The 15,461-nt window shown below is 27.9% G+C and overlaps 2 protein-coding genes across 5 annotated transcripts in view; both read left to right on the top strand.

Moving 5' to 3' along the window:
- LOC111684575 (cAMP-dependent protein kinase type I regulatory subunit) overlaps positions 1–3,966 on the top strand; it is a 61,487-nt gene extending 57,521 nt beyond the window's left edge. For all 4 annotated transcript variants that reach the window (XM_046951519.1, XM_023446772.2, XM_023446771.2 and 1 more), the window contains exons 2-6: positions 610–969; positions 1,037–1,256; positions 1,354–1,508; positions 1,668–1,807; positions 3,847–3,966. In XM_046951519.1, coding sequence (XP_046807475.1) covers positions 610–969; positions 1,037–1,256; positions 1,354–1,508; positions 1,668–1,807; positions 3,847–3,931 — 960 coding nt within the window. In that variant the 3' untranslated portion in view covers positions 3,932–3,966. The remainder of the gene's footprint in view (positions 1–609; positions 970–1,036; positions 1,257–1,353; positions 1,509–1,667; positions 1,808–3,846) is intronic.
- A 5,362-nt stretch (positions 3,967–9,328) lies between these two features.
- LOC111683170 lies at positions 9,329–10,464 on the top strand. Its single transcript, XM_046952369.1, has 2 exons — positions 9,329–9,962; positions 10,085–10,464. Exons 1-2 carry the CDS (start codon positions 9,710–9,712, stop codon positions 10,375–10,377), a joined length of 546 nt encoding a protein of 181 aa, XP_046808325.1. The 5' UTR covers positions 9,329–9,709; the 3' UTR covers positions 10,378–10,464.
- The last annotated feature ends 4,997 nt before the right edge of the window (positions 10,465–15,461 follow it).

The raw sequence follows: 15,461 nt of genomic DNA on the forward strand, positions 1-15,461 counted from the left end.
GACATTTAAACAAAATTCATATAAATTTTATTACAAAACTCGTATATTCGACAAATTTTTTTACAGCCTTTTCGCGTTTTTAAACCCATTTTCATTTTCCTCTGTTGCTTCTTTTCCATTTACGTCATACAAAAGAATTAAAAAAGAACGCACAGCAACAATAATTTAATGATGTTGAAAAATAAAAAAAAAAGCTTAAGAATTTTTAAACAATTTAAATGAAATAGCTGAACATGCAAATAATAAGAGAAAACATTTTTCATATATATTTATGTACATATGAATGTTTTCCCATATATGCATGTGTGTGTGTGTGTATGTAAGTCTGTCTGTCTAAAATCTCTTCGAAAGTAAAAGTAATTTATTTAATTTAAATGTCAAACATTAAAACAAACACATGCAAATGTAAATTTGGCGAATTTTCCTTGAACACTCACAACAAAATATTAATCAAAATAAGTCTTTTTTTTATCTTAGGAATTAGTTTTTTGCTTATAAATTAAACCAAAGTATACTTTAGTTTAAATTTAACACTTACGTCATAGTTTAAGAGAAGTTTATGTTTTATATAATCAATTCAATAATTTTTTATTTTTTCCCCATTTACAGGAACAAGTTAAACTTGATGCCACTAAACAGGTTACCAGCCCTGACGATTGTGAAGATCTCAGTCCAATGCCACAAACACATGCCCCACCAGTTAGACGACGTGGCGGCATTTCAGCCGAACCAGTGACTGAAGAGGACGCAACCAGCTATGTGAAAAAAGTCGTACCAAAAGATTATAAAACAATGGCTGCTCTCTCGAAAGCCATCGCCAAAAATGTATTATTCTCACATTTGGATGAAAACGAACGTTCCGATATATTCGATGCCATGTTTCCCGTAACACATCTAATGGGTGAAAATATAATACAACAGGGCGATGAGGGTGATAATTTCTATGTCATAGATCAGGGTGAAGTTGAGGTAAGTTTCTAGAATTACTTTGCGAAAAATAAGAAAACTATTTTCATATTATTCATTTTGTTCACAGGTATTTGTCAATTCCGAAATGGTAACTACTATTGGCGAAGGTGGCAGTTTTGGTGAATTGGCTTTGATCTATGGTACCCCAAGAGCTGCTACAGTACGTGCCAAAACCGATGTTAAATTATGGGGTATTGATCGTGACTCATATCGTAGAATTTTGATGGGTTCCACTATTAGAAAACGTAAAATGTATGAGGAATTCTTATCGCGTGTTTCTATATTGGGTAAGTTTTAAAAATTACAACTTTCTAGAGTTCGATTAAATAGGAGAAACCGTCAAAATGTCACTTTTATTTATCTATTTGTTTTCTATTATTACAGAGAGTCTGGACAAATGGGAACGTTTGACGGTGGCCGACGCTTTGGAACTTGTTAATTTTGAAGACGGCGAAACAATTGTTAAACAGGGAGAACCTGGTGATGATTTCTATATCATTGTTGAAGGCTGTGCTGTTGTTTTACAAAGACGTGCTGAGGTTAGTTAAAATAATAATTGTAAATAATTTGTTCAATGTTTGGATATTATTCTTTGGTTTGGATGTTAAAGAAGGAAAAAATACAAATTCTTCTATAAATGACAGTAGATTTAGAATTTTATTTTAATTATTTTAATATTCTTTTTTTTAACATTTTAGCAAGGCGATGAACCTGCCGAAGTTGGCCGTTTAGGCACCAGTGACTATTTCGGTGAAATTGCATTGTTGCTAGATCGTCCACGTGCTGCTACAGTTGTTGCCAGAGGTCCCTTGAAATGTGTGAAGTTGGATAGAGCGAGGTGAGTAAACTTATAACTGTTAGTCTAGTTTAGTTTAGTTTAGTTTAGTTTAGTTTAGTTTAGTTTAGTTTAGTTTAGTTTAGTTTAGTTTAGTTTAGTTTAGTTTAGTTTAGTTTAGTTTAGTTTAGTTTAGTTTAGTTTAGTTTAGTTTAGTTTAGTTTAGTTTATTTTAGTTTAGTTTAGTTTAGTTTAGTTTAGTTTAGTTTAGTTTAGTTTAGTTTAGTTTAGTTTAGTTTAGTTTAGTTTAGTTTAGTTTAGTTTAGTTTAGTTTAGTTTAGTTTAGTTTAGTTTAGTTTAGTTTAGTTTAGTTTAGTTTAGTTTAGTTTAGTTTAGTTTAGTTTAGTTTAGTTTAGTTTAGTTTAGTTTAGTTTAGTTTAGTTTAGTTTAGTTTAGTTTAGTTTAGTTTAGTTTAGTTTAGTTTAGTTTAGTTTAGTTTAGTTCTAGTTCAGTTCTAGTTCAGTTCTAGTTCAGTTCTAGTTCAGTTCTAGTTCAGTTCTAGTTCAGTTCTAGTTCAGTTCTAGTTCAGTTCTAGTTCAGTTCTAGTTCAGTTCTAGTTCAGTTCTAGTTCAGTTCTAGTTCAGTTCTAGTTCAGTTCTAGTTCAGTTCTAGTTCAGTTCTAGTTCAGTTCTAGTTCAGTTCTAGTTCAGTTCTAGTTCAGTTCTAGTTCAGTTCTAGTTCAGTTCTAGTTCAGTTCTAGTTCTAGTTCAGTTCTAGTTCAGTTCTAGTTCAGTTCTAGTTCAGTTCTAGTTCAGTTCTAGTTCAGTTCTAGTTCAGTTCTAGTTCAGTTCTAGTTCAGTTCTAGTTCAGTTCTAGTTCAGTTCTAGTTCAGTTCTAGTTCAGTTCTAGTTCAGTTCTAGTTCAGTTCTAGTTCAGTTCTAGTTCAGTTCTAGTTCAGTTCTAGTTCAGTTCTAGTTCAGTTCTAGTTCAGTTCTAGTTCAGTTCTAGTTCAGTTCTAGTTCAGTTCTAGTTCAGTTCTAGTTCAGTTCTAGTTCTAGTTCAGTTCTAGTTCAGTTCTAGTTCAGTTCTAGTTCAGTTCTAGTTCAGTTCTAGTTCAGTTCTAGTTCAGTTCTAGTTCAGTTCTAGTTCAGTTTTAGTTCACTTCTAGTTCACTTCTAGTTCACTTCTAGTTCAGTTCTAGTTCAGTTCTAGTTCAGTTCTAGTTCAGTTCTAGTTCAGTTCTAGTTCAGTTCTAGTTCAGTTCTAGTTCAGTTCTAGTTCAGTTCTAGTTCAGTTCTAGTTCAGTTCTAGTTCAGTTCTAGTTCAGTTCTAGTTCAGTTCTAGTTCAGTTCTAGTTCAGTTCTAGTTCAGTTCTAGTTCTAGTTCAGTTCTAGTTCAGTTCTAGTTCAGTTCTAGTTTAGTTCTAGTTCAGTTCTAGTTCAGTTCTAGTTCAGTTCTAGTTCAGTTCTAGTTCAGTTCTAGTTCAGTTCTAGTTCAGTTCTAGTTCAGTTCTAGTTCAGTTCTAGTTCAGTTCTAGTTCAGTTCTAGTTCAGTTCTAGTTCAGTTCTAGTTCAGTTCTAGTTCAGTTCTAGTTCAGTTCTAGTTCAGTTCTAGTTCAGTTCTAGTTCAGTTCAGTTCTAGTTCAGTTCTAGTTCAGTTCTAGTTCAGTTCTAGTTCAGTTCTAGTTCAGTTCTAGTTCAGTTCTAGTTCAGTTCTAGTTCAGTTCTAGTTCAGTTCTAGTTTAGTTCTAGTTCAGTTCTAGTTCTAGTTCAGTTCTAGTTCAGTTCTAGTTCAGTTCTAGTTCAGTTCTTGTTCAGTTCTAGTTCAGTTCTAGTTCAGTTCTAGTTCAGTTCTAGTTCAGTTCTAGATCAGTTCTAGTTCAGTTCTTGTTCAGTTCTAGTTCAGTTCTAGTTCAGGTCTAGTTCAGTTGTAGTTCAGGTCTAGTTCAGGTCTAGTTCAGTTCTAGTTCAGATCTATTTCGAGTTCATTGAAGTACAAGATCAGTTTTACTTTAGTATTGAATCAGTTTAGAAAGTCAGCAGCTTTCTTTTTTACAAGCTTCGAATAAAGTTTCTAATACGAACTTTTATATTATTTTCCAGATTTGAACGTGTTTTGGGACCCTGTGCGGATATTTTAAAACGCAACATTACTCAATACAACAGTTTTGTTTCATTGTCTGTTTAAATCCAGATATTTGAAGAAAAACTCTAACACAAAGAGAAAAACATTAAGAAAAACACAAATTATTATAATTTTCTTTTTTTTGTGATTTTATGGAATAACTTTTAAAAGTTTTGATTAAAACAAGCGAAATTTATTTGTAAAATGAAGAGAAAACAAATTAAGAAAATAACTTTGTAAAATACACTGCTAAAAATGAAACATTTATCTTGAAAGAAGAAGAAAACTAAAATTTGAATTATAAATGAAATCAAATACATCACACATCTATCTCTGTTAAAAACAACAACAAAGAAGGAACAACAAATACTTTAAATTTAGAGATAAACAAACAATCTAAATGAAAAAAGGAAACATATTTTCAAACAAGACTCTATAGAAAAAAATAACAACAAAAAAAAAACATAAATGTTTATACAGAAATATAAAAACAAATGAATTAAACAAAAACTTATAAAATAACAACTTTTTCATACAATTATAAAACAAATATAAATATAATTTTAAACAAAAATAATTGAAAAAAATATATATTTCAGTGTTTGATGTAAAGCTGTAACAACTATACAACAAAACAAATTAAAAACTACAATAAATTGTAAGAAAATTAAAAGAACTGTTGTTAAAAGTGGAAAAATGTAAACATTTTGTAAGAAATTGATTGATTAAAAGTTTAAAAATATTTTGAACCAACCTTCCCAAAACAACTCTGAACTAAATAGAAAGTAAACTTAATAATATTGAAGAAGAAAAAAAAGAAAATATTTTTTAACAAAAATCACAACTACAATATAGACTTTCTCTAATTAAAAGATTATTCTGTTTGAAAAATAACAAGAACTTCATTTAAAAACATACAATTTAAAATAACAATTGTTTTATTTTATTTATATGGTTTTTTCTTATCTTTGGAACAAACATTAAATAAATTAAGACAGGATCTGTATGACTTTAGAGAAGGTTTATTTAAATTTAATTTCTTATATTTATATTAATTATTATTTTATTTCCTTTTCTTTTGTTATTTATAAATTTTTCTTTTTTAATTTTATTTTTGTTAATTAGAATATATTTTTGTTATATCATAAACATAATTATTCTATTAAATTATTTTATTTTGAAAAAAAAGAAATCTTAGTTAATTTAAATAAACAATTTGAAAAAAGTTAGCTTAAATTTTGCTGGCAACTTATACATAAATAATTATAAAAAAATACAAACCTACATAATTATACATATAATAAAGAATTGAAATTTTTTCCTAAAAAATTATTGAAAATAATAAAAATTCAATTTCGAATTAGTTTTTCTCTTCATCTAACTGTTGTTGATGTTTAAATTATAATACACTTTATGAATATGAGCCAACATAGATTTTTTTAAGCATAAAAAACTCACTAAATAATAAACTCAGTTCTCAATTTTTTTAACGCTTTCCTTAATTTGAATTTCATAGTTTTCATCACAATTTTTTGAATATTGCTAAATCATTTGTAAAGTAGATCCCATTAAACAGAAGTGTCGGATTTGTTTAGCTGTGCACACATCCTTCTATTGCACTTCTTAGGATCACAGGACTGAATTAATATACTGTGTTAGTTGAAATTTTGCTCATTACTACTATAACTTATTAATCGTAAACCACAAATTTGTGCTCTGCACTTTCAATAAGCACGTTCTACCTTCTATTTTACTAAAAGTCAGTTCCAATTCAGTTCTAGTTCAGTTCTAGTTCGATTCTAGTTCAGTTCTAGTTCAGCTCTAGTTCAGTTCTAGTTCAGTTCTAGTTCAGTTCTAGTTCAGTTCTAGTTCAGTTCTAGTTCAGTTCTAGTTCAGTTTTAGTTCACTTCTAGTTCAGTTCTAGTTCAGTTCTAGTTCAGTTCTAGTTCAGTTCAGTTCTAGTTCAGTTCTAGTTCAGTTCTAGTTCAGTTCTAGTTCAGTTCTACTTCAGTTCTAGTTCAGTTCTAGTTAAGTTCTAGTTCAGTTCTAGTACAGTTCTAGTTCAGTTCTAGTCAGTTCTAGTTCAGTTCTAGTTCAGTTCTTTTCAGTTCTAGTTCAGTTCTAGTTCAGTTCTAGTTCAGTTCTAGTTCAGTTCTAGTTTAGTTCAGTTCTAGTTCAGTTCTAGTTTAGTTCTAGTTTAGTTCTAGTTTAGTTCTAGTTTAGTTCTAATTCAGTTCTAGTTCAGTTCTAGTTCAGTTCTAGTTCAGTTCTAGTTCAGTTCTAGTTCAGTTCTAGTTCAGTTCTAGTTCAGTTCTAGTTCAGTTCTAGTTCAGTTCTAGTTCAGTTCTAGTTCAGTTCTAGGTCAGTTCTAGTTCAGTTCTAGTTCAGTTCTAGTTCAGTTCTAGTTCAGTTCTAGTTCAGTTCTAGTGCAGTTCTAGTTCAGTTCTAGTTCAGTTCTAGTTCAGTTCTAGTTCAGTTCTAGTTCTAGTTCAGTTCTAGTTCAGTTCTAGTTCAGTTCTAGTTCAGTTCTAGTTCAGTTCTAGTTCAGTTCTAGTTCAGTTCAGTTCTAGTTCTAGTTCTAGTTCAGTTCTAGTTCAGTTCTAATTCAGTTCTAGTTCAGTTCTAGTTCAGTTCTAGTTCAGTTCTAGTTCAGTTCTAGTTCAGTTCTAGTTCAGTTCTACTTCAGTTCTAGTTCAGTTCTAGTTCAGTTCTAGTTCAGTTCTAGTTCAGTTATGGTTTAGTTCAGTTCAGTTCTATAATTCTGCTCTAGTTCTGTTTCTGGTTTTGTTCTAATTCTGTTCATTTCTGTTCCATTCCTCTAGCTGTGTTTATAGTTCTGTTAAAATGCTAGATTCTGTTCTAGTTATTTTCTGGTTCTGTGCTAGTTACCTTCTGCTTATATTCTAGTTCTGTTATAGTTCTGCTCTAGTTCCAATTTAGTTCTGTTCTGATTTAATTCTCTTCCAGTTTAGTTCAGTTATACTTGTATTGTGGTTCGATTATTGTTCAGTACTTATAGACTTTTATTTTAGATCTAGTTCAGTTCAGCTCTAATTGTGTTCAAGTTTTCTATAGTACATTTCTATTTAAGATCTAGTGCTGTTCTAAGTTCGAAAAGAAGATATAAAAGAAATTATTTTCTTTTACCATTCTATGTAACAGTGTATTGTAAAAAAACTTTAAATTTTTAAATTTAATAAAAAAAACCCCTCCTTACAGTGCTGGCGCCTCAACTTTATAATAAAAATATATATTTATATAACTTATAATATAAACTAAATATTAAAATACATTACAAAAAAATCAACATTTAACAGCAAAAGTAAAAGAACAATACATTAAAAATATAACAAGAAATATATTTATGAGTATTTTATTTACCCGCCGGCGGGTTCCTTGCACATAAAACGAGATAGAGACATCAATATTAAAAGGTTTATTCAAATAGTAAAGTTATTTAGATTTTGAGAAACAATTTTTATGAAAAATATTTAAGAAAATTTTAACACAAATATTTGTTTGGTTTTATTAATCTTATATAACTGGATTTGAAAATATACATTTATAATATAGGAAATTCTCCGCAATATATAAATTTCGCTAGTATTTGTATTAATTAAGTTCAAAAAGGTTTTTCTAAAAATAAAATTATATTTTATTGTTAAATTAAATGGCAAATACAGATGTTTTTGTCGATAGGAAGTAAATTATTAACTTAAAGACAAAATAATTATAAGTCAATGGAAATTCGTTTTGAAAAGTACATTTTTACAATAATTTCTTAAAAATTTTGAAAGTCAAATCATTTAGATATGAAAATTTCCCTCCTTAACTTATGCTACTATTTCTAGATTAAAAAAATTTTTTTAGCCAAATGTTTGTGTAACTTTTTCTTAATATTTTTTATAGATTATTTATACAAATTGTTTCTTTAGTTAAATTGTTGTTTTGTTTAATATTTATAACATTTTGCAATAAATCATTTTTATTTTATTTTTTTTTAATTTGTTAAAAGTTTCATTTTAGTTTTAATTTTGAATAGTTAATGGATTTAACTAAATAAGAAAAAGAGCAAGGCGAGAGACACATTTAATAAAACTATTTATTTCTACATCATTTTCAATTGTTAAATAGCTAAATGAACCAATATCTAATGGTGTAAGTCGGTAAAACTTCCCACTTAACAATTATCTAATTGGTGTAGAAATTTCTTAATTATATTTTAATTTAGTAATTAGTATACTTTCTTAAAACTTCCCTCCCTCCCCAAAAACAACTAACAAAATTTGTTAAAAATAACAAAAGTGTAAACAATTAATTAATTAATTGATATAATGAAATATTACATTTAACAACATAAGTGTATTTTATTTTAAACAAAATATATAAATGTATGTTTAATTGGAATTCCACAAACAAAAAAAGAAAACACGTAACAAAAATTGTAATAAATCAAAATTAAAGAAAAAACAAAGAATTTGTATGAAAAATTATAAAAAAAAAACAAAAATAAATATCACAAAGAACAAAAAACAATGATTTGCTAAAGAAAAGATGTCTGATTTGATAAGATAGAAATTATAATGAAATAAAGGCTTGGATTAAGTATAAAAAAACTGATAACAAGAAATTAATAAAAAGGAAAATGTGGTTTTATTTAAGGATAATATAGGGGCATGGTGGCAAATAATTATTATAGACAACTATATAGGTAAGATTTAAGACGACTTTATAGTCAAGAATTTAAACGAATTTATAGACTACTCTATAGTCTTGACTATAGACTACTCTATAGTCAAGAGTATAGACTACTCTATAGTGACGACTATAGACTACTCTATAGTCAAGACTATAGACTACTCTATAGTCAAGACTATAGACTACTCTAAAGTCAAGACTATAGACTACTCTAAAGTCAAGACTATAGACTACTCTAAAGTCAAGACTATAGACTACTCTAAAGTCAAGACTATAGACTACTCTATAGTCAAGACTATAGACTACTCTATAGTCAAGACTATAGACTACTCTATAGTCAAGACTATAGACTACTCTATAGTCAAGACTATAGACGACTCTATAGTGTAGACTATAGACGACTCTACAGACGACTGTATAGTCAAGACTTTATACAACTCTATAGTCAACATTTTTAATGAGTCAATAGTCAGGACTATAGAAGATTCAAAAGTCTTGACTGTTAACGACTATATAGTTTTGATTATAAACGATTATACAAGTCTGTTTAGTTTATAGTCAAGACTGTGGCAGTTTTTCCGTACCCCATTTTAAACAAATGTAAAAAAATACACATGATAAGATTTCACAAAAAGAGCGACAGAGAGAGGAAGAGAGCCTAACAGGTTGTTTCTGCGCCCAAGAGTAAAAAAATCGAATCGAAAAGATAACAATGTGAATAAGTAACATGGAGGCAAATCAAACGTATACGATACCGGCAGATTTTTATGTTCAGTTGCAATTGAGAGTTACTAAACACAACAACGTTTGAGCGTTTTTAATTAAATTAAATTTATCGAATTGAATTCAAGGCAAAAACAAATACAATACAAATAATAAAACTTGTGTTAATAGTCAGTCTACAAACAATTCTATTACTTTTTATACGTTACGGCGTTTATTTTCTTCTTGTTGCTTTGAAATTTTAATTAAAAAATATTGACAAGAAAAATTTATAGAAATAATTTAATAAAAACCGGATAAAAATAAATCATAATAAAAAATTCAAATATTTTGAAATATTTAAAAAAAAATAACGAAAAAACAGATAAGAAATAAACCTGTAAATTAACAAAAGAAAGTAATACACACAACAGCAACAAAATGTTTAATACTTTGGTTTACATACCCACCATCTTGGCCTACACTTTTATCACCCTACTGGTTGTCATCTTGGGTTTTATAGTCATCTATGTGGCTCATAAAATCTACACCACTGTCTATGATAATTTGCCTGTAGCACAATTGGTCTCAAAATCCTCTGTGTCACATGAAAGTGATATAATGACAGATTCCCACACTATGCTGACCCAGGTCACTAAAATGGATGGATTACAGTGTCGTAAATCGAAAACAGGTTAAGTTTATTTTGGGGGCATTTTGCAGCATAATTTACATATATATAAGACTATATAATATATTAGTATTAAAATTAATTAAGTTATTTAACATCATTGTGTATGTATTGTATATATATAGCTTTACGTATTATTGTTACCCTGGAACCGTGTTATTTGGCCTATATGGTGTTTGAATCAAAATTACTTTATTATAATCCCAACAATCATTACGCATCAAGACTTTATCAATATACCCGTAATAGCAATACTTCTCAAGTTTCTCAAGCAATCACTGGTCACTACGATCATTATTTGTTGATCAAATATTTTGATAGTCTTTCGTCTATACCAACTTTAAGAGATTTACAAAAATGTGATAATTTTAAATTTAATAAAATTTGCATAAGACGTCGTAGTAGTAGGCGCATATAATACATACGTTGTTGTCGTTGTTGTTTCAAACAAATTACTGCAATTTAAAAATAAAATGTAACATTTTAAATTGTTTTTCGTTTTTTTTTTAAAGAAAAATAATAATAAAAAAACTAAAAGAAACAAAATGTTTTCTATAAATATATCATTGATTTCCAAAGTGTATTCAACTTAAAATGCGTGACTGCATTTTATTTTTATATAAGTATATTTTTTTATAAATATGCATGTATTTTTTATGGGATTTTAAAATTGCACTTTGATATTAAAAATTACAGGTAGACCTTATTAAATGCAGTTGTGTTTAGTATATGATTGAATGAATAACCTGATTTGTAATAAACTACAAGTATTTATTTTATTTAAAGTTCGTAAAATTCAAAGAATTTACAAGTTTTAGTCGAAAAGAATCCGTCAAGACTTTGTTTTCAAAACTTCATAGTCAATACTGCAAACGACTATATTGTCAATACTAAAGACGGCTTAGGGTTAATCTTTAAGTGAAGGATTAAGGATGTCTGCTGGCTTAAGCGTCCAATGGAGGTAGTTTAAACTTAATCAAAAAATGAAATAGTGTAAACAGCTGCTGCAAAAAAAATTAATGGCCCTTATTCTGCATTTCAAATCGAACCGAAATTTTCTCTGTCTGGCAACTTTGGTATTCTGAATTTTAATTCGACTCTCTGCCACACAAACAACAACTTACAAAAACGCAGAATACACAATTCATAAAGTATTGAAACGAAATGGAATTGCTTCTTCTTTTTCTTACGATTCAGTTTTTTTTGGGAATACCTTTCTTCGATCGTTGCATAACTGAATGCGTAAACATAATCGAAATGCAGACTAGGGGTGAATATAGTTTTTATAAAAATGATCTGTAAAATATTTTAATTCTTGAATGGGACAACCTATGTGGACTTTAAAACACAAAATTTATGTTTTTTTATTTTAAGTTTTCTTTAATTTTCATTTCACATTTACAATTATCTTCTTCTTTTTTATAAAACATGCATTGTATTGATAACAAACAGTGTTGTTTTGTATGGCAACACTTTAATCTTGTACTCAAGCATTATACGCTTTTCATACCTCCTTCACGTCCTATGCTATAAGTTACATGCGACGCTTTTTAAGCTTAAATTTTTTGTTTTTTTTTTAAACTTCGCGTTTTTCTACAGCTTTTATTTATTTTTTATCATTAAACTCATTTTATTTTATTAAAATTACGCAAATGTCAAAATCAGCTGACATGTTCGTGCGCCGCTTGTAACTCTTATAAGAGTAGAAAGTAGATCTATTTTAAGCATTCTACGCGTTAAGGTATTCTACGCTTTTGCGCTTGTAACTTTCAGCATACAAATACTTTGATTCTACTTTTTTGACAGACGCATAGAATGCGAGAAAACGTAGAACGTGTGGTGTGGACCTCCAGCCTAAACGATTGTATAGACTGCAAACGAGACTGTAGACGTTTTTATAGTGTAGAGTGTAGAGAAAGTCGAAACTATAGACAAGTCTAGAAAAGACTTTACAACCGAAACTATGAAAGATTCCAAAATTCCTATAGAATACACTATAGTCAAGGCCTTTGATAACTCAAAAGTCAAACTTATAGGAAAGGATACTTTAGTCAAGGTTATAGACGAACCTATAGACAAACCTATATACGACTCTTTAGTTAAGGTAGAGAGGAGTTAATACCATGAGCTACTGTTTAGTCAAGACTAAAGACGACTTTATGGTCAATATTTAAGACTACATATAAAATACAACAAAAACAAATCTCAAATTTTTACCAAAGAAACAATACTTGTAAATTCTTCATGTTTAGAAACAAACTTTCATTTATCATACTTTTGTCTATTTATAGTAAATTTTACAAATTGTATACATTTCTATTAAAAAAATCGTTTTACTTAACAAATTAATTAATTTCCATTAAATATCTATTCACACTAATATCTACTATTGACGTTATGTTCAAATCAGGGGTTTAAAGTACAATAAAATCAAGCTCGCTTTTAATTCAAGCAATTTTCAATTCCCTTTATATATGAAAACAATTAGGAGGTATGTATTTTTTTTAATTGAAATCATTTATATTGATTCTAATTAAAAATAAATTATTGACCTATGTGTGCGCTGAACTGTTTACACGAAAACAATGTACTTTTTTTACAAATACAATGATTTCTTTTTATTAGTAAAACAAAAACTGTGAGGTTTATAGAGGTTTGCCTGTTTTTTTTTTAACAAAAACAATATTTGCATAAATTAAATGCAACAACCTGTATACACATTTAATTAATTTAAATTAAACAAAAAATGATCGTGCAGACAATTTAACAACAATAACAAATGGAAATCAAGAAGTATTTATAAAAGTTGTGTTTACAATTTACAATAAAATTTTAAGTTGTACTTTTAACATTTTATAAGATTTCATATATTTGAAAAGTTTTGATCTTTCTATTTATTATCTTAGCTCATACATACATACGTACATGATCTCAAGATCAAGATTCAATTGTACCTTTATAACCTATGTGTTAAAAGTGAGTTATGTTTTTTATTTGCTAATTTAAATTAGCACGCAGTATCCCAGCAAACATAAAAACATTGATTTCGAATTTGTTTAAACTATTATATAGACTATTCTTTAGATCAGACTATAAACTGTAGTCCAGACAATAGACTATTATATAGTCTAAACTATTCTATAAACTATACTGTAGACTATTCATTAGTCTAAACTATAGACTATTCTATAGTCCAGCCTACTGACCATTCTATAGTCCAGACTATAGACTATTCTATAATCCAGACTATAGACTATTCTATAATCCAGATTATAGACTATTCTATAATCCAGACTATAGACTATTTTATAATCTAGACTATAGACTATTCTATAGTCCAAACTGTAGACTATTCTATAGTCCAAACTATAGACTTTTCTATAGTACAAAGTATACACTATTCTATAGTCTAAAGTATAGACTATTCTATAGTCCAGACTATAGACTATTCTATAATCCAGATTATAGACTATTATATAGTCCAGGCTATAGACTATTCTATAGTCCAGGCTATAGACTATTCTATAGTTTAGGCTATAGACTATTCTATAGTCCAGACTATAGACTATTCTATAGTCCAGACTATAGACTATTCTATAGTCCAGACTATAGACTATTCTATAGTCCAGACTATAGACTATCTTATAATCCAGACTATAGACTATTCTATAGTCCAGACTATTGACTATTCTGTAGTCCAGACTATAGACTTTTTTATAGTCCAGACTATAGACTATTCTATAGTCCAAACTATAGACTATTCTACATTCAAGACTATTGACTATTCTGAAGTCAAGACTGTAGACTATTCTATAGTCCAGGCTACAGACTATTCTTTAGTCCATACTTTAGTCTAATCGATATCAAAAATATGGGCTTTAAAAAACTTGTTTACAATAAAAAAACATTTATATAGATGTTTGAGGGCCAAAAAAAAATATCATTTTGTTCCGCTAGTTCAAATATTTTGTTTCTTTACAAGTAACATTTTTATATGCAATTGTAAATCTCTTAAAAGTATTGCGGCAGACATTTTTCTAAAATTAAGAATCAAATCATATCTAGTCATTAAATATTTTTAAGTATTTTTTTTTTCTTTGCAAATACAATTGACATACTTTAATGCAGTAATAAACAGTGGTGCGATTTGTTTAATAATGACAAATATTAATATTAGTTGTAAAAATTTGCAGAAGAAGTCTTACTAAGATTATGAAAATCTGCTTAAACATTTCATAAATAAAGGGCACTACAAATATTTAGCTAATGTTGGCCTTAAAAAGTGTAAAGTTTATTAGAAAAAGTTATTTTTTTTTTAATTCAAACTTTTCTACTCCACTGTTACAATATGTATTTGCTTTCACATTATATAATTTCACAATTCATTTAGTTACAAAGGTTTAATTATTATTTTGTAAAGATTCTGTCTGTAATATTGTTTTAATTTTTAAAACGAGCATCATATAATAACAAATATAACAATACATTATAATTAATTATAACAACTATTTAAAATAGTTAATTATAGTACATATTTAGTATATAAAATATAAATGCAAGCATATTATAAGAGCAAGATAAAGTTGTAATTACTACTGAATGTTTTATCGTTGATTTTATAAAAGTATATAAAAAAATAATACATATATTTAATAAAACGAATTTAAAAAAAAATATTTATATGCTTTTGTTGTATTCTTATTTCAAAAATATACTTATTATAACCCGCTTAAAAAATTATATTATGGTTGACAATACGAAATTGCTGTCAACTCGTTATTCTTACAGTTTGACTCTTGACTATCGGACAAATATAAGATCCCAGTAAAAACCTGTTAATGATTTGCAATCAATCCAAAATATACTTTTTAAAAGTAGTCTAGTAATGACACACGTAATCATATATTTAAGTGCTTATTTTGAGCAGATTTTTATTTCATTTGATCGTATGTTAGAACTCTTACTTTATGTTAGAACTTTTTCTTTCGAGTTCGAAAACAGTGGACTTATAACTTCGGCAGTTCGAAGCCTACATCGACCAACTTATTTAACTCCTTATCTGTAAGCATACGTGGTAAGTACTAGCTTCTAATGTTTTATTTCTTAAATAAGTTTAAAACAAATTATCGGATATTAAAGATAAAATCAGATATTCATATACATGATATGAAAATAGGTTGCTGACCTCAACTCATATAGATTTACTCTGGAAATTTATAAGAAAAAATCTCACTAATACGGAAGAAAGTAAATATTTTATCATATTAATTAATCAGTTCTAGATTATCTATTTAAACCAATATAAAATCACATGTTTTCTTAAATACTTAATACATTATCTGAACAATTTCAAAATTGTGATATAGATAGTACGTCCCATACAAAATTGTTTACAAATATCAAAAGCAATGCAATTCTTTAAAATACCACTTAAATGTATAACAAAAAATTCTTTGCCAAAAATAGTCCATATTCACTGATTATAATAATTTAATTAGAGTT

This window comes from Lucilia cuprina, chromosome 5, assembly GCF_022045245.1.
Source record: "Lucilia cuprina isolate Lc7/37 chromosome 5, ASM2204524v1, whole genome shotgun sequence".
In the NCBI taxonomy this organism is placed as follows: Eukaryota; Metazoa; Arthropoda; class Insecta; order Diptera; family Calliphoridae; genus Lucilia; species Lucilia cuprina.

Coding starts and splice junctions, on each gene's coding strand:
- LOC111683170 (XM_046952369.1), top strand. CDS start 9,710: ATGTTTAATACTTTGGTTTACATACCCACCATCTTGGCCTACACTTTT. Junction 9,963..10,084: donor GTGTCGTAAATCGAAAACAG/GTTAAGTTTATT, acceptor GTATATATATAG/CTTTACGTATTATTGTTACC.